The 20,139-nt window shown below is 40.3% G+C and overlaps 2 protein-coding genes across 2 annotated transcripts in view; one reads left to right on the forward strand and one right to left on the reverse strand.

Annotated features, from left to right (window-relative positions):
* Positions 1 to 16,456, reverse strand: part of MOB3B (MOB kinase activator 3B) — a 181,012-nt gene extending 164,556 nt beyond the window's left edge. Inside the window, exon 1 of the mRNA XM_037493676.2 lies at positions 16,292 to 16,456. The gene's annotated coding sequence lies outside the window, so the exon portion shown is untranslated. The remainder of the gene's footprint in view (positions 1 to 16,291) is intronic.
* Positions 10,969 to 11,595, forward strand: IFNK (interferon kappa). The gene has a single exon (XM_037493132.1). It carries the CDS (start codon positions 10,969 to 10,971, stop codon positions 11,593 to 11,595), a length of 627 nt encoding a protein of 208 aa, XP_037349029.1.
* Positions 16,457 to 20,139: the final 3,683 nt, after the last annotated feature.

A 20,139-nucleotide genomic window follows, 5' to 3' on the forward strand; every position in this document is an offset into this window, starting at 1 on the left:
AATACAAAATGCATTTTACAAAATATTTATTTTTACAATATAAAATAGATGAAATTTTCATACTTGTTTAAGAGAAAACATGGGTTATCATATGATCACTGTTGCTGCTCATGTTACCTAATAAAATAGTAATTTTTTAAACTTCCATAGGTGTAATGTTCCAGGGGAATTTGAATATTGGATTTATTATCTCACATTACCTTCTGTGCATGCTCTATTTAGATTAGTGTTTCACAGAAAGCATTTCCTTCAACACTGGTTCATAGAATAAATGTAATTTTTAAAAGTACATGCTCAATTAAGTTTGTTACATCATGAGCTAAACAAGTTTAACAGGTGTTTACAAGATTTTAGACACTTTTAATATGCAAATAAAGATTTGCAAATTTTCTGAACCACAAAAAGGTGCTTTCATGGATCTTGTTGCAAAACTAGTGTTTGATGCAACCAATGTTGGGAAAACTGATTTGAGTACTTCAGCACCTGTAGCTGCTATGTCTAAATTGCTCCATCCCCTCTTCTAATTGCTGTTCCTGCTACAGCCTGTCTTTGCAGTAGGATCCCCCAAGTTGACTTGACCTAGGGACTAAGTCCACATGGTATAGCCCTGGTGAGCTCCTCAGTCTGCTGCTGTGCAGCTGGTGAACCCAGTCTCATGCCTGCACAGAAAGTAGCAGTGCCCTTTTCTCCTTCTGCCACAGAAGCCAGAAATGAATTCCAGCCACACCCTGGAATCCTATCTGCCTGGCCCTCTATGTCTAGTCACGCTGCCAGGACTCATAAACGGGTTTCAGCATCTAAATGAACCACATGGAGAAGGACAAGTTCTCACTCTTCACATGCAGATAAGGGGACTCAAGTGTCTTTCACTTATTTTTTCAGAAGTTAGGAGCCTTTAAAAGTCTTTCTGGGGAAAGACTGAGAAGTTAACGTGATGTTATCAAGTGACAAACTTCTCTTTCAAATAATTTTTTAAACATATATTAAAGATGCTTTTCTACACATAGTAACAATTCAGCAGAAAATCCAGAAGACCTTAGTTTTGTGTGGCCTTTGCAAGTTATGTTACTTGTTATAGCCTTGGTTCTTCAACTGTAAAATGGGAATACAAACATCCACCTTGCAAGAATCTCCTGGTGATAAAAAGAAATAACATACACAAACTTAGTAACACTATGCTCGATGTATACTCGCAAGAGGGTTGCTTTTATAATGTTGATTCTATGGGCTTTTATAATGTTGGTTCTATGGGAATAAGCAAATCAGGTTCTGTTTTTTCAAAAAATAAATAACAGCATCTTTCAACCAAAATGGATTTCTTCTAGGGAAAATAGTGTTATTTTAAAGATACCAAATTAATTACTTTTTTTCTTTTCTGTATGAGTTACCTTGAAAAAAATTGAAAGTCTTTTTTTTAATAGTATTTCTCCTTTTCAGGGAAAAAAAGAAAATAACCTTACCAGAAAGTTGTCTATGCTTGACAACTCCAATTCTCTCAAATGGATTTCTGAAACTCTATCTGCAATGTGTCCCATGATGCCAGCCCAGCCCCCAGGCCAACTCATACCAATGCCAACACATTTCAGTTGTTACACTGTTTTTCCAAATGGATAAAGAACATGGTAGATATGGGCTAGGTCTTCATTAAACCATTCCTTCTGTCTGGGCACATGGCTAGACTAAATTTCCTGATATCCCTTATATTTAGCTGTGATTAAGTCCCTCCAATGGGATCTAACTGAAATGATTGTGTGCCCCTTCAAGATAGCTATAGAACACTCCCATGCACACCCCTCCAGCTTGTCACTTTGCTCCAGCTTGAAGATAAGCCCTGATACCTTGGGAGTCACATGGGACATGGCTGAGCCACAATATGGAAGGTACTGGTATCCCTGATCACTGTTTAAAAGAAAGCCAAACTTTACATGAGTGAAAAATACGTCTGTCATATTTGAGTTATTCTATTTTTCTAGATGTATTTGTTAAAGTGGGCATTTGGAAGTTCTAGGAGTTTTGCAAAATTAAGAAATATTGGCAAGTTATTTGTAAAATAATGTATCTAATCATTGTGTGCCAAATCAGACATCACCTCGTTATATAACTAAATAATCTATAATTAAAATATCATTATAGTCTATTTTCTACTCTAGGTAAATCATTAGAGATGCTAACAGTTTAAGAAAATATTGAAAACCTTGAATATACAATATTTTTTTCATTTACTTATTTTTTCCACAGCATAAGAAAAGTCTGCTACTACTTGACTTTAGTAACAAGAATGTCTTGATCCACCAGCATATTGAATGGGGTTATAGTTTGTATCAGAGCATTAGTGAGAAAAAAAAATCAGATTAGAGAGAACTGAAATATAAGCTATAAACTCTCATCTGTATTTAATAAATAGATTAGAATTGCTTTCTAATCTTTCTCATCTGTATTTAATAAATAGATTAGAATTGCTTTCTTTACTTCAAAACTATACTATTACATTCTTTTATGATTTGACAATAGTTAGTAATCCATGATTATAAACTACATTGTTTTATTAAATATTAAAATGTCAGGGATATGTTTTTTGTTCTGTGTACACAGAGGAAATATATCAAGAATATTTTCAGAAATTTAAGCCTCAAGCTAAACCTGGGAAATTCAAGACTTAACCCTAACCTTAGCTGAATTAAGTAAATTATTTTATTGTCCAAAGTATAAGGTACCTAACTTAGTTTAAGGTCATGCAATTAAAGATATAATAGCAAATGAGATTACTTACAGATTATAAAAAAAAAAACAAAAAAAAAAAACACACACTACTGTGTTAATTCAGTAAAGAACTTATCATCAAATGAATCAATGGCACTTCTGGAAAATTGCCTTTGGTGATCACAGATGTTAGCCTGGAGCCAAATACGTAATAAGTAATTTACTAAAAATATCTCTCAAACTAGTCTTACTGTCTCCATCTCCACTGCTGCCATCTTTATCTAGGCCACCACAACTTTCACCTGGCCTACTAAAATATCTGTTTTCAACCTGGTCTTTTCTTGCTTCCATTCTTGCCAAATTTTTCCAAACTAATCCTCTCAAGGAAACTCAAAGTGATTTCTTTAAATCACATGATAAACCACACCACAGTCTTGCCTGAAATTTTTCTATGTGTCGTCACTGGTCTTAGAATAAAGCTAGATCTTTATTATGGCCTGCCATACCTTACCCAATTCCAGTGTATGCTGGTACCAATTTCCCATTCTCTTCACTCCAACCCAACTAATTTCTGTGTTCCTTGAATATCCCAAGTACATTTGCATCAGGGCTTTTGGACTTGCTAGTCTCTTTCCTAAAATGCCCTCTCTTCATTTCTTTACATGGCTGATTTTATTTACCCTTCAAGTCTTAATTCAGTCATCACCTCCCCCAATTACCTTCTCGCTCCATGTTTATTTCCTTCCCAACACATATAACACTCAGTGCTTTAGTCTTCTTTTTGCCTGAAAATCTGGACACTCTATGAGGACATGAACTCTTTTTTTTTTTTTTTTTCATTTTTACTACCTTCTTTCGGGCATCCTATGCTCAATGATGGTTGGTTGGATGGATGAATAATGGATGAATGGATGGATGAATGGATGATAAGATAGATTGATAGATGACTGGATGGGTGATAGATGGGTGGATGAATGGATAATGAAATTAATACATAGGCAGTAGATAATTTCAGCATACTTTATCCCAGATACTGGGACCATGCATGATAAATTATTATCACATTTGGCTGTAAATGCTACTGCTCTATCCTAGCAGGATGGGTACCCTGTACTGCTCTCTTAACCACATCTCTCCTGGGAATATATAAAAAAAGCTTTAGCTTTGGAGTCACCAATATGGCTATTTCCACATAAGAGTTTTACTTTTAGATGAAAAATATTTGAATTTGCACAGTTGATAATCCCGAGAGGGTGTATCATAAAATTTAATTTTCTATTAACACCTATATACACGAGGCTATCCTGGCTTAGACCTTTAAGACTTCCAACTTATGATGAAGTTCTTTTGGGAAGAAACAATAAGTTCACCTCAGCAGAGTAAAACCAGAGATCATTGTGGTGGATTACCATATCTAGGTCCATTTCCCTTATGAGAATCAAATCAAGCGAATCAAATTGACAATATTTCTGGCACTGGGTCAATCTGACAGTATAGCACGTTTTCCCAGTTCTGACAAATGAATTAGAATCATGTCTACAGAAGTTTTCTCCCAAATTCTTCTGCACATATAATAGGAAGTGTAGGGTTGGATCTGGGCAGGGGCTCTGGAAATTTCAAAATAGTCTCTCCACACTGAATGCCCCTGTGAAAGCCAACACGCATAAGCACACTTTTCTCCATTTCAAGACATGGTGTTCTATGTAGCTATCCTAGTCCAGCAAACTGATGAAATCCATTCTGTAGCTCAACCTGACACAACTCAATGAGCCCTTTCAGAATAGCTTCCAAGGAACTGCATATTGGCACTGTGACATCAGTCTAAGTGGAAGGAGATTACAGAATCAGCCCTGCAATGCATATAGTGGTGATAGTAGTGGTGGTGGTGGAGAGAACTGGAGAAGGAGGTGTTACTCCTATAAGGAAATTGCTAAGGCCTTTTCTCCAGGAAGTCCCACAATGCTCTTGAAAGTCCACAGGAGAAATTCCTCAAGCTTCGCTTCTCCCGAGGATTAAGTTTTGTTGATGGTTCGTTTTATCTTTTGGATACTGTTATTGTTCTAGCAGATCATATTTCTTCTTTGGCTCTAGAAAGTCCAGAGACAGATTTCCAACCCTCTACAATAATGACACTCAGTATTATAGATTGCATTATTATAAACTAACTGTACCCAACTTCATCTTGTTTTTTGCTTGCATTAACCCTTATTTCCTTACTTATGTTTTAGTCTCTTGTATATATTTTATAAGCTGCTTCAAATCCTTTTGAGAGTAAAATAAGCTATTAATGCACAAATACTTAGTGAATTTATACCAAATCTTTCATAGCCTTAGATCCTGCAAAAATACAATGTGGTCTCAGACCAATCTGGCTTTATCCTAACTCTGTGGATTTCTAGCTATGTGACCATGCGTGAGTCACTTAACATTTCCAAACTTTCATTTCCTCCTTTTTAAATTGAGGATAATACATTTACATTGTATAGTGGCTGAGAGAATCAACGATAATTATACAAAGAGTTGGTACTTAGTAATTAAATAAATAGCATCCTTTATTGTTAGTAATAACAATACAGATTGTTACCAGTGACAATGACTGGAAGACACAGGGGTACAAACACATGAAGAATGTCACGTGACTAAAGAGGCAGAGGCTGGGTCTAGAAGCCAAGGAACACCAATGATTTCTAGTAATTGCCAGAAGCTAGAAGAGGAAAGATTCTCCCTTAACAGTTTGAGGGAACATGGCCCTGATGACACTTTGATTTTAGACTTTTAGGCTCCAGAACTATGAGAGAATAATTTGCTGTTGTTTTAAACCATCCTGGTTGCAAAATATTTTATAGACATTCTAGGAAGCTAATACATCTCCAACTCCTTATTCCTAGACACCATTCCCAGACTCAGGCATTGCACAGACACTAAGTAGACAACCTAAGATTCGGAGCATGTGAGTCTACTGTCAGTCTAAGAAAAACCCACTTAAATTTTTTCATACCTTTCTTCATTCTTCATAAATGTCAGGAAACCTTATGAGCACATGCAAGCCATGTTCATAAGGTTTTAAAAGTAACTAAAACAAGACACTGTCCTCATGTCTGCAATGCTAATTTCTTTCAAAATATTTATCCTATGGGGCCTCCCTAGGGGCACACGGGTTAAATTTTCAGCAGCACTATTAAGCTATTGCCAGCCACTGTGGCATGAATTCAATCCCAGCCAGAGAACTGACCCACATGGTGCAGCAGAACTCTCCTGTTTGGCCTGCTGCTCCCCTCAGCAGTATATTTCATTAGATCTGCCTGTTCTGCTTCCCACTCTGTCTCTGGTGAATCCTCTCACTCCCTACACCTCTGGCCTGCACCACAGTTCTTATATGCATAAATATATAAAAATAAATCTTTAAAAAATATTTATACTAGATAAAATGACATGCTAGCTACCAACCATTCTACCCCCACACACACACCGCCACACACACACACACACACACACACACACACACACACACACACAGACTACAGGCACTCTCCAATTTAGTCTAGGAAGAAACCCATTATCTACTTAGTGGGTAAAGGAGAGAATTATTCTGGTAGGTTACATCTTTCATTGCTATGATCGGAAACACTGCCATCTCAGAAGTGAATGTCCCATTAGGGTTCAAATCAACCAAGGGAAACAAGAGGGGAAAAAGAACATGGATAAAAGCTGCTTTGGTCATCGAGAGCAGGTTTTACTGATGGTGCATATATATTTACTTAAGTACTTATTCCACCATTTAATTTCCTTTTTATTGGGGATCATTTTCTAAAAACTCAAATTATTCCTGTGTAGGAAGTTGCCACATGCATAATTTGAAACCATGCTATAAAAGAGAACCAAGTGTAAGCTTGTCCATAGAAACTCACTAAGGCTAATATGATAATATGACAGCTACTGGGGACATCTAATACAAAGAAGTGGCAATATGAGGGAAAATGGGTGAGGAAGCGGCCTCGAAACCTCTCAGCAGTTTTGCCTGCACAAGTTAATATTCAAACATGAGAAGCATAAAAAAATCATATGGCAGTCTTTTATTCCACAGCATTTAAGGGGTTTTTTTTTTATGTAAGATACCATGGATACAAAACTGAGTAAGACAAATCTCTAAGTCTGGAGAAGATGTATGAGTCAACCAAACCATCCAAAACTATGATATACAGCTTGAATAGAGGTATGGCAAAGCCTGATCTTGTCAGCCCCAGGGACCCCAAGGAGAAAGCAATAGAAGTAAGAGAGGTCACTGATGGCACTGTTGGGCTGCCATGTACCATTCTGTGAATGCTTCCATTTCCCCAACACCTGACTTGTCCTCCTGGGTCCCTACAACAAAAGAACTAAACCACAAAATAACTCCCTTTTCATTGATTGAGACATAGCTTCGTTATCTTCTCTCAGTCACCCAATAAGTAATTATTGAGCATCTATTATGTGCCATGTGCTGGTATAGGCACCAGGATTTGTAAAACTCAGGTTTGGTAAATGTCATATTCATGAAGGGTTTATCATGCATATTTCAAATATTATTTCCAAGTGAGGGTATCGATACAGTCATAGAAAAAACTTCAAGGCATAGTATGAGTTTTATAATTCTGTTTTGGCAATTTTTTGGAATCTTTCAAAAATACATACTCCCATGCCACATATCATCCATGGGTGTGATCCAGCCTCTCCCCATCTCTGGGGATCCTGCTGGGCATTAGAAAAGACAGCGGCAAACAAGCCAGTTGTTGTCCTTGCACCCATAGGACTTAGTGTTTAGTGGGGTGACAGATGTCAGATAAGGATGCACACCAAACTAATGACAGCAGTTACCACAGGGCAGAGGAGTGAGTGACATGATGTGAGGCTGAGCTGATAAGCAAAGCTTCCACTTTATCCAAATATTTGAATTTGAAAATATGGACCTATCCATGTTTTCTGCATAGTCAGTATAAATTTCCACATCAGGTACATCAATAACATCCGAGAGGCGGATTAGAGGACTATTACAAGCTGACCTCAATGAGGGAGGCACTGGGGAATTAGTGAAAATTTTCAGAATTTCAGGTTGGTTTGGGGCTAAAATAGCTGCATTCAACTTTATGGTCACTTATGTCTTCATGCCCCGTGGAAAGTACTGCCAGGCATGGACACAAGCCTCCCAGTCTTCGAGCTGTCTGCTAGGGCCAATCACTTTCTGACCCACAAATGGAGTGATTTACTTTCATGGACTGAGTAACACAGATAATCAACATGTTGTTATCACACCGGTACAAAACTTGCCCCTTCATGGAGAGCAATAAATCTTATCAGAAGATGCCAAAAAACCCTGGACTGAGTCACACTTACCTTGTCTAGACTGAACTGTCTCATCTCCATTTTGTCAAACAAATTGTATCTTGCCTTTTACTATTAATATTTTAATACATATGAATTTCACCTAGTTCCATTGATAACAGAGAGTCCCTTGCTAATCAGTTTTCCTCCTGAGGAAAGTCTGATTACATAGAAATGACCTCAAGATATGCTAAGGAAATAAGAACAAATATCATGAAAACAAAGTTGGCCATATCAATTCATAACCTGTTAATGACAAATTGGGCAGTTGTGTAAAATTTGGGGATAAAAATATGTCCTTAGATTATCATTCATACTGATTCCCTGATTATATTTTGGGATACTCTGATGACATGGCATTTACAGAGCAGAAGCATGACAAATGATTGATCACCCAATAATGCTCCTGATCACAAAATTATATATCAAGATAAATATATATATAAGAAAAAGTGCTCTCTCTCTCTCTCTCTCTCTCTCTCTCTATATATATATATATATATATATATATATATATATAGGTATATAGAGAGAGCACTTTTTCTTTAGGTGCCATCTTGGAGTATGTACACTTGTTAGGAATATGTACTCATATAAAGGTTACCTCTGTGTGGATAGCCAGCAGAGGAAAGTTTCCTGCAATGGGCAATAGGAGCTTACACAGTGGATAGGGTTGCAGATATAATATGGAATGCCCCATTGAATTCAAACTGGAGTTAACAATGAATAATTTTTAGTGTGTGTACACTCCAAATACTGCATGGGTGTTCTGCATTTTTATTTGCTAAATCAGGCAATCCACTAGTGGAGAAGGGGAAGACATGCAAATCAATCATCTTTCCTTCTTTGTCATGAATACTGTTGAGGTCAGCATCTGTTAACATTTATAGAACATGGGAAATGAGGTCCATGCTATAGACTTACTCATTACTCCTACTCTCTAACACTGGAAACATGCCTACTTCTTTTACCATGGACTCTAGCAATCATGTACTGTAACTTATTCCTCCCCTTCTCAAGACCTGCCCGGTGACTGGCACGGGAGAGATGCTAAAAATAGTTTTGATTAAATGAGGATATGATATGGAAAGACTACAAAGGAATGAAATTTGGGATGAGAGGAATAAAACAATAAAATTGTACATGGCAGAGCACAGAGTAATTTTCCTTTACGCCTGGTTTTGCTGTCTGTAGTCTATTACCCACCAACCACGGTTTAAAATATACAATATTTTGAGAGACCACATTCACATAATATACTCATATATTAGAGTATAATGTTAGGTTCTGAGTTTTGTGGTGGTACTTTCTGACAGCTAAGTTTTCAAAGACATCATTATTATTTCTTGGGGATAAACTTCCAGAGGGAGAGTTGCTGAGTCAAGGACTGTGTGCTTTCTGGAAGACCCTTGAAACATATCACTTATTTTGCTCTCTAGGAAGGTTTTGTCTATTTATAATCCTATACAAAAGGGCATGTTTTTCCGAACTATTATTCTAAGTTAGTCACCCCATGAAATCTCTCTGTGAAATAATAATCTATATAAAGTATAAAGAGTAATATATATAGCAAGTTTTAAACCACTCCAAAAAGTCAAAATTTTAAGGAATCTCACTAGTTCACAATTTGGCATTGGCACAGTCAACTGATATAGACTGGAAAATTATAAGTCAAATTTCCAATCAAGATCTGCCATATCTGTAGAAATGTGGTTGCTTAACATTCTAAAGTGATTTTATGGAAAATGAATGTATTTCTTTCTTAAGATGATAAAATAAGTTAGATTGTTTAATGATAGCTTCCCAAAGACAGAAATCCATTTGCTTTGACCATAATCTGAAGAAAATTATTTCATCAAAGTGAGAAGTATAAATAGTAGGTAGCCATCATTACACCACAGTAATACTGGTCCCAATATGAATTAGTTTGGCTACCCAAAAACCTCCTCAGTGAAAAACCAAAAAGAATAAACAAAAACCTTCATGCATCTAGAACCTCCAGCAAGAAGGAAAAATACCTAAGTAAAAATTTTAAAATAGTATCTAAACTACCATAACTAAAAAGGAAATGTGTGATAAAAAGAAAATGTGTGATACTACAAGAGAGAGCCAAATGAAGCAAAAAATATCTCCCAATATGCAACCCCCTCGATGGCTTATAATAAAGTATTAGAGGCAAATGAAATACTAGGTGATGATGGAAATGCTGGTTAGGGTTTAATTAAAGGAAAGTTTCTCAAGTGGCAATAAAAAAAAAATGCTGGCTTAGCCTTGTATTTGATCAATACCATGCTAAATCGATCAACTCTACTTTTCATCAATTTTGAGATCCAGAAAAAATCAAATAAAAAGTAACAATATCCAAGTATAAATGCTTAATTTAACAACATGATAGAAATCTAAATTATGGTCTGGTGGGCCTTGTAAATAATGACAGTCATTTGGTTAATGTCTTTGATTAACTCAGAGAAAGAAGTTCTTTGGCTCTAGAAACAATTACAAAAAATACACTTTTGAGGGATGCCTCTCATCTCAATTATGTAATAGAACCGGGTGAGTATAGACACTCACAACTTTTAGTTCACCATGAAAAACCCTGCACCAGTTTTGTTATGATGACTCTGCAGTCTTGGAATGGATCAACCAGACATCTAGGGTAATGCAGTAGTAATGCTTTGCTCACTTTAAAAAAAAAAAAATCTAGTACTTCCAAAGACAACGTAGTCACCCAAAGTATAAAAAAAAAAGCCTCACCCACAAAGGGAAAGGACTAAAACCCCAGAACTACAAAGCGGGAAACTCCTCCCCACTGAAGATATTCAGGTATATAAAAGGCACACGAAGGAATACTTCAGAACTAAGACATTATTGTCAACCTTGACTCCTGTGAGCTTTTAGCTTGTGGAAAAAATGAGGGTCAAGCTTGATATGATTAGAAATTGTTTGTGGCCTCTGTGCCTTATGGGTCTATTCATCACTGGCACCCTCGCTCTGAACTGTAACTTTCTGAATGTCCACCTTAGGAGAGTCACTAGGAAAAACATGAGCCTGCTAAGAAATATGAGTAATTCATTTTCTGAAGAATGTCTACAAGAAAGGACAGCTTTTGCATTGCCCCAAGAGATCCTCTTACACACACAGTCTATGAAAAGGGACATCAAGGAAGCCTTCTATGAAATCTCCACACAGGCCTTCAACATCTTCAGGCAATACATTGTCAAGTCCTCCTGGGAAGATCAATACCTAAAACAAATCCAAACTGGACTTGATCGGCAATTGAAGTACCTGAAACAATGCTTGGATGAGGAGGAGAAGATTAATGAAGACATGAAAGTGACGGAAGATGATGAGATGAAAGAATCAGGAGCTAGGTTTCCCCAGCTAAGCAACCTAGAACTGAAGAAATATTTCAGCAGGATAGACAAGTTCCTGAAAGAGAAGAAGTATAGTCATTGTGCCTGGGAGATAGTTCTTATTGAAATCAGAAGATGTTTCTACTACTATCAAAAATCCACAGCACTCCACAGGAGGATATAAGGTATATTTTTAGGGCCAAATCCCATTACTCTCCAAGATTTCCTCCTCCTTCTTCATTTTTTTAAAGAATTATTGTGCTATCCTATAACCTTACCCTTGGTTGGATTGGTGGTAGTTTACTGTCTTTAACATTAGGCCTTATTAACAGTGACATTCTCTTCTCTATAAGAGAGAAGACCATCCATCCCTTGGGTGACCATGAGTCCAGGCAGAAAGTCTTGAGACTGTTTTAAAATAAGATTCCATTTCTATCTTTTAGTTTGTCTTCCTCTTTCCTTTTGCTGTTTTGGACTTGTTTTGCTCTTCTACCTCTGAATTTCTCTAAGTCAATGCTTAGAGAATATGGATCAGAGAGTGTTGCAGAATGTAATGCTTCACTGACTTAACCTTCTTGCTGCCAAGGTTGTTTAGTCTATGAAAGTTCAGCAAGTTCAAAGTGTCTATACAATCTTCCATAGAAACTTTCCCTTTCTCCCCTGCCTTCAAAACAAGAGTGTGGGGGTGGGGGAAGACGAGGGGGGAGGGAGTGTTGAAATACCTGTTAGCTTCTCAGTTTGATTTATTTGAAACAACGTAAAGTTTGTATGGTAATGTTTTATTATTTCAAGAGAGTGAAGATCCACAATGATATTGTATGATTGAATTCAATGACCATTAAATTCTTTTTCAGCCTTTGAGAGCCTGTAATTCCAATGCAGAAAGAACACTGTTCATTCCTAATGTGTATTTGATTTCTACATCTAAAGGCAGGGGAAATGAAAATACTACAGAAAAGCGTAGTATCGGTCTTTCATTGTTTTATAGGTGCCTGAAATGAAATGCCTACAGTCATAGTAAAGAAGAATTTCTGATTGAATTTTCCATTTTAGAAGATGAATTTCTGTCTGTTAAGTATCATCCTAATGATACATGTCATTTTAATATAGCTTACTTTTTAAAAGCTATTTGTAACCAGACTACCTAGACTATTCAATTTTTTTTGTCTGTAGTTCTTCATTTATATTAATTTATCATTAGCTGAAATGGATTTTCTCTTCCTCTCTTCTATTTCATTTCAGAATTATCTTCCTTCAAGCAAAAATTAACTGAGAGACTATGGCTACACAATGCAAAAAGTGGACAAAATGTACCTGGGTCAGCCTCTGGGAGACCTCTCCAGGATTGCTTTAGCACCATGCTACCAAACTGTTTAAATTCAAGAATCATCCAAGTGTAGAACTCAAAAAAATGCAGCCAAACAGAGAAGGAAGTCTTATGACAAAACTGACTGACAACTTTCCAAAAAATTAGAAGGAAAGAACAAGCTGTAAATTGTGGTATACTGGTTATTGGTGGGAGGATCAGGAGTTAATAAAAACCACTTAGTGAAAAGCATCTCACCAAAAGAGTTGTTCTAAATGGGGGTGGGGGGTAAGGAGGCACTACAATTTACAAAGGCATTGGGAGGCATGCAAGCGACTATGTAGAAAGTACACACTCAGTTTTCCATCAAATTTTCTCGTAAAACCCTTGCCTGACCTCATCAATAACTCTACCAGGGCAGTGTCAGTTATTTTAGTAATTTATTGTTGCAGTCCTGCCAAATGCTTGTTACGCAGGAGGGAAGAGGATTGGCACTTCCAGTCAATAAAATTTGTCTGATTGGACAGGAAGGGGCAGAAGTCAGAACAGGGTCCTTTTGTTAAGCGCAGCTCTAATCAGAAAAAGAGAAGAACATTCCTATTTTAAAATATGTAAGAACACAGATTGACATCACAAAGGAAAAAATGCTAACACACAATACAAAAAATGTTTACGCTCATTGGATACCTCCCTACCCTCAATATGGCAGAGATGAAAAAGAAAGATAATAGATAATAGAGTGTGAGTGTGGTGTAGGGCAGAGGGGAAAAAAATCACCCTGTATATTGTTAAGGGAAGGACAAACTGGCACAAGTTTCCTACAGGACAACAAGGCAATTTGACATAACCTAAAAAGTGCATCGACTCCTTTGACCTAGCTCTCCTATATTCAAAAATTTATTCCAAGGAAATATTTGGGTAAGATTTTATTCACTGAAACTTTGTTTCTAATAAGCCTTCTCTGCTCTCCTTTTCTCGAGCTTCACCTCTGTATTTTCCTTTTTTTTTCCTACAATGTTGTGGGGAGGGTTTAATTCTAAAATTAAAGGACCCATACAAAGCCAATCTACCACTATAATTATCCTGTTTTCCTTACTGGGGTAAACTGTAACAAGCACTGTCCTTTCACTTTATTAATGATGCCTTTGGGCTCTTCTTGAGCAACCTGGATCCTTCTTGTTGCTTCTCTCCTATTGCTAAATTTCAAAGGAATCCTTCCTTGAGGGCCGTTTTCATAATGAAATGTTTGTAAGTGCCTTCAAGTGCGTCAAAGATTTTGCTTTTTTCTTTTGTGGCTCCCACTAGTAACATCCAGCAGTTACTGGGGAAAGTGCTCTGTGTCCCTATTGGTGACTTAGCAGCGTGATTATTAAAAGGAAACTCAAAAATTCTGTTAAGTCATGTAAAAAGGGAAAAGTCCTAGAACTTATGGAGACAAGTTAGTTCACAGATTCCATTTAAAATGGCTGAGTGTGGGCCTCCCTGGTGGCGCAAGGGGTTAAGACACAACCTATGAAGCTATCCGCAGCCACTGAAAAACGAGTTCGATCCCCGGCCAGGGAGGTGACCCACATGGTGCAGCAGACCTCTCCTGACTCACCTGCTGCTCCCCTCAGCAGTGTAGTTCAGTCAGTCTGCCTGTTCTGTTGCCCACTCTGTCTCTGGTGAGTTCTGTCACCCCCCGCACCTCTGGCCTGTACCCCATTTCTTGTATGCATAAATAAATAAATCTTTTTAAAAAATGGCTCAGTGGGTAGCATGTCACAGGTGGTCAAATGGGAGCTCCTTCCTCCCCTGGGTTGGGGGAGGGTCAAAAGGTGAAGGACAACAAGTGTAATTGAGTTTCCTTGGATGAGGGACTGATGAGGAGCGCAACAGAAGAAGCTGGCAATCCAGGTATACGCAAGCTAATGAAGAAGTAAATCAAGATTTCAACAGGTGCATGGACTCGGCCTCCCCTCAGTAAAATGACTCTTGGGGAAGTTTTTGGGGACTAGGCCTTTTCAGAATGACTACTTTGCCTTTTCCCTGTCTCTAACATTCGGCCTTGCAACATTTGGCCTTTGCTCTGAGCAAAGGCAAACTGATAAATAATCCACACTCCCTAAAAATGAACACCCTGTGTGAGCAGAGGCAGGGACACAGGACCCCCTATAACCTAACAGGCGCACCACAGAGGAACAAGTCCGGAGTCACAGATTCGCAGGGACTTGGAAGCCTGAATACTGTTCTGGCGGCGGCTGCTTTTTTGTAAATGCGAAGTGGAAATCTGGGATTCAAACTTGGCCCCTTCTGTGAAGTCAGAACTCCACGTTTTCTCTGGAGCCAGCTACCTCTTATTACTTCCAGGCAAAGTCCAGGCTTCCTAGGACTTGGGTTTCTGCCTCCAGAAGTGCCCTGGTCGCGTCCCTCGGCCCTGGCAGCCGCCCAGCCACACGCCTTTAGCGGGAGATTGAAATGCACTGAAACCCACCAAAGGACACCCCGAATTACCGCGGAACCTCGCCCCCGCTCTGCAAAGCTGCGCCTCTCTCGGACCTGCGCCCTTTGCACCGCGACGGGGATAAGATCTGAGAAATGCGCCCAGGGCCACGGGCAGCAGGGGAGGCGGGGAAGGAAGCACTTTCCCTCCGCCCTCTAACCGCAAGGCCCTGGGGGGGCGGCCTCCCGGCCTCCGGCTCGAGTCCGGCCCCCGCCAGGAGCCGCGGCGGGAGTTGGCTGGGTGGCTGGCGGGGGGCGGGGAAGGATGAGAGGGGCTTCCTTCTCGCCCCAGCCCCGCCAGCAGTTGGAAAGGCAAACAATAGGAGAAATGCGGGGAAACAAAAGGCCATTCGCTGCGATCTCCAGCGGCCCCTGAAGGGTGGGTGCCCGGGAGGTGGCCAAGAAGATGGGCGCAGCGAGGCGGTTGAGGGGTTTGGGGGGGGGGTGTCTCTGGGATTTCCTCGCCGGCGCCCGGGGTCGTCCCTTTACTTTTCCAAGAGGGGTCTTTTAAGCCGGATAAAGCACTAAAGAAAAGCTGAAGGTTTTGCACCTTCTGCCCCAGCGCACGCAGCGGGAGGGGCTCGGGTTCCAGCTGTTTGACAGTTGCGGGCCCAAGGGTTTCTGCAGGATTTGTGCATTCTTTGCACACCCTCCTGTTTCCGTGAGGCAGCCACAGCCCCTGGGACGCCCTGGCCGGCCGGGCCGAGCGTGCTCCTCTAAGATCAAGACGCCCTCAGCCGTCCCTCTCCCAAGCACACTTCAGCAAAAGTTTGTCTTCCCGCCACCCCCGGCCCCACACGCACCCTGCAGCCATCTGCGCTTCGGGCTGGGCTCAGGGGCAGCCTCGTGCTTGCGCCAGGAAGCTGAATTTTATTGCTGGATCTTTGCAATCAAGGCCCCGAGCCCGGGGTGGGGACTGGACTCGCATCCCGGCCGGGAAGGGCGCGCGAGGCGCCGGCCAGAAGCCCGGACGCGGGGTCCGCCAGCTCCCTCCCGCCTGTTGCACCCGCCCCAGGTGCGCCCCGCACCTCTGCGCGCCCGGAGGCGAGCAGCTGCCGGGCTGCGTCACCTCCCTCTCGGGGTTCTCACTCACCTTGGGGTTTTACCTCCAGCCCCCGGGCCCTGAGGCTCCCAGCGTCGGGTCAGCTGCAGTTGGCGCGTGAGGATGGGGGCGCGCGCGGGGCAGGAGGGTGACGCCTGCGAGTCCACGCCCGGGGCTCCCTCCCAGTGCGTGCGGGCCGGGCGAGCTGGCGAGCGAGTGCAGGGCTCTGGCTGCTGCAGCCGCAGCTCCCAAGTAGCCCCCACGGCACCCAGCGCGCGGCTAGCGCGCGGGGCCGCCAAGGGGGGACCCCCTGGCGGCCGCCCGCGGAATGGCAGCTCCGTCAGGGAGAAAAGTTAGGTCGCTTTGAGGTTCATCTTCCTTCTGAGAAGAGTAGAGATTGGGCGCTCTCGCTACCAGACCCCGGAGGAGATGGGGTGGGAGGGAAAGTCTTGCAGAAAAGACAGCGACCCTCCGGTCAGGGTTGCCAGGAAGATACCGGGCCAGAAAGGATGCGTTCTGGGTTCACAAAGGCCTAGCCAAGGCACCTGGAGAGGGGGGAGCATTGCTTGCCTTCTGCAGGTTTTTCTGATTATTGGAAAAATGCCACCGACTACCTACCCAATGGGAGCGTTAAACATGGAAAGTAGTTTGAGATTTTGGTGAACTTACTGGAAGAAGCCAGAAGGAAAAGAATAAACATGGACTTTGAAGCCCAATCTACAGATTTGCACTTTCTTGGTGTTTGATCTTGATCTATGGCCTCTCAGTCTTAGTATTCCCCTCTCTGAATTGGGGAGAGCAATATCTAGCTTCCAGGGTGGTTGTTAAGGAGTCAGCTAAACATAGAAGTATTTTTAGTTCACAGTAGAAGTCATTAAATATAAGCTTTCTGAAGAGAAGTGTGTCTTCCTTATCTTTTTACCACATATAACATTTTAAAGTGTGCTGAGTACGAAGATGATTAAAATTGCATTTTATAGTTCTTACCGCACACTTTAAAGAGGTATGAAATATATTAAGCAGAAACTACATGAAGAAAATAGCCCTCCCCCAAAGTGGTGTACACAGCTATTAAAAATAGCCTCTAAAACCATACACATCTTTTGCGATATCAAGACACTTCTGATATTGCATGGAATATTTAATATATAATCATGGTCCAATTATATCAACTCTGGATTAAATGATTCTATTTAATTCTGTGTCACTTGGGCCATGCAAAGGTATTGATGATTGTGAATATAAAACTCACACATGGGGCCTCAGTCTCAGCGCTGTGAAACTATCAGCAGCCACTGCAGCCAGCCAGGGAGGTGACCCACATGGCACAGCAGACCTGTCTTGCCCACTGCCCCCCTCAGCAGCATATTTCAGTCAATCAACAGTTCTGTTCCATACTTTGTCTCTGGTGAATCCTCTCACCCCATGTACCTCTGGCTTGCACCCCGGCTCTTCTATGCATAAATAAATTAATCTTTGAAAAAAACAAAACTCACACTTAAGAAGAAAATCATGTCAGATACAAAAATCCAGTCATCAACATTCTTGAGTAATGCAATCTCATTTCCAAATGGCCTCAAATCCTGCCATTGCTTTTAAAGCTTCTTTTGTCCTTTTGGCCTCATGGCAATCAGAAAATACTTCATTATTGAGAACAGTTAGGATGGATGCATTTTTAATTATTCAAGTTTACCTTTAATAATGTTTCTCTCTTGTTCATTAGTCCCTAATTTGGAGGACAATGTTGCCTGTCCAAGAATTCTCCTTATATGACCTTTTCTGTCCTGTCAGAAAGAAAAAGTAAGATTTCTTGTCTCAGAAACTAAAGCAGAACATTGATGTCTACCTTCTGCCCTTGGAGATGGGGCTCACCCTCCAGGGCATAGCAAAGTGAACAGGGCATTCAATTCTTATCAATAGACATTAATGGAATTGTCTCTGCCTCTCTCCTTGGGTTTCAGCCTTGTCTATATAGAAAAGGGAACATTTACTCTACTTCCATACCCTTAATAGCTCCTTCCCTGGAGCAGAATGATATATCTGGTAATGGGGAAGGAGACTTTAGTATTTCCTGGATAACTATCGCCAGTGAGTGGGGTCAGTGTGGTGAATGTGCCCCAACTTTCATCTACTCCCTGATCCAGCTTCTCTGCCCATGATCGGGTAGCTGGAAGAAGCGATTTAACCTTCAGAATTTGCTATGATGGGCTGGCATTTTAGATTCAAGCCTACCTTGATCCTCTTGTGTCTTTGTTCAGACTATTACAATAAAATACCATACGCTGTGTGGCTCATAAACAACAGACATTTATTTCTCAAGTCCTAAAGGATAAAAGAAGTTCAGGATCAAAGCATGGAAGAGTCAGTGTTTGGTGAGGGCTCATTTCCTCATAGGCATCTTTTGCTACCATTTTACATGGCAATAAGGTTCAAGGACGCTTTCTCAGGCTTCTTGTATAAGCATACTAATCCCATCCATCAGCCCTCTTAACCTAATCACCTCACAAAAGACCGGCCGGCCCTCCCAACCCATACTATCACTTTGGGGGTTAAGATTCCTCACTGTAGGCATTATAAATAACATCTATTAAGCACCTAAAATATGCCTACTAAACATTTTATATGGAATATCTTATTTAATTTTCACAAGCTACCTATGTAATCGATACAGGTAGGGAAACTATAGACCAGAAAATTGAAGCACCTTGTATAAGATCATGTAGCTAATGTATCATGTAGGGAAGTTCAATAATTGACAGTGTGATACACCAGTAAGAATGGCACATATCAAAAAAACAAGCAACAACAAATGCTGGGGAGGGTGTGGTGAAAAAGGAACTCTCCTACATTGCTGGGGGGAGTGCAAACTGGTCCAACCACTATGGAAAGCTGTCTGGAGGTTCCTCAGTCTACTAAAAATGGAGCTACCATATGACCTGGCAATTCCACTCCTAGGATCTACCCAAAGGACACAAAGACATTGATCCAAAGACCACCTGTACCCCTATGTTTATTACAGCACTATTTACAATAAGCAAAACCTGGAAACAACCCAAATGCCCCAAAATAGATGACCGGATCTGGAAGATGTGGTATATATACACAATGGAATATTGTCCAGCAATCAAAGAAGATAAACTCATGCCATTCGCAGCAACATGGATGGAGCTAGAAGGAATTATGTTCAGTGAAATAAGCCAGAAGGAAAAAGAAAAATATCGCATTGTTTCACTTATAATAGGAATATAGGGGAACCAAATAAGACATCAGTGTAAAAAAATAGTAACAGCAAAAAACACAACAAAGCAAAAATAGACAATTATAAACCAGAGACATCCTGCTGGGGAGGAGGAGGGAGAGGGATCAGAGGGAGGCAGGGAGGGGCACAGGGGACTGAGGTGATGGTGCAAGGGTGCCTTGGTGAAGGAAATTCTATGGGGACTACACCTGAGGGGGTGGGGGGGAAGCAAACATTGTTTAAAAATGAACAATGATGTAAAAAATAAAAAAAATAATAATTAAAAAAATAATAATATTGACAGTGTGACAAGTCCAGAGCTGTGACTCCTTTACCAGTATTATATGACAAATGACAATCTTGGATCATGTCCTCAAGATGTTTACAATTCAATAAGAATGACATGAAGAGAAGCATCAGTAACAAGAATATGAAGAAGGCTATGGGCTAGAGTAATATATATAGAAGTCAATACATTACCATGTTACATAGAGATGGAAATGATTGGTTGATGATAATTAAATGGGAACTCAGGAAGGATGTGACCTTTGAACTAGACTTAAAGATGGTGGATATTGTTGGATTTAGTAGAATGATTGTTTCAAATAAAAAGTACCACAAAAGTAAATATACAGAAATATAGGGAAAAAATGCTAGATAT

Source organism: Talpa occidentalis, unplaced genomic scaffold (assembly GCF_014898055.3).
Source record: "Talpa occidentalis isolate TD23 unplaced genomic scaffold, MPIMG_talOcc4v2.1 talOcc4.7, whole genome shotgun sequence".
In the NCBI taxonomy this organism is placed as follows: Eukaryota; Metazoa; Chordata; class Mammalia; order Eulipotyphla; family Talpidae; genus Talpa; species Talpa occidentalis.

Coding starts and splice junctions, on each gene's coding strand:
- IFNK (XM_037493132.1), top strand. CDS start 10,969: ATGAGGGTCAAGCTTGATATGATTAGAAATTGTTTGTGGCCTCTGTGC.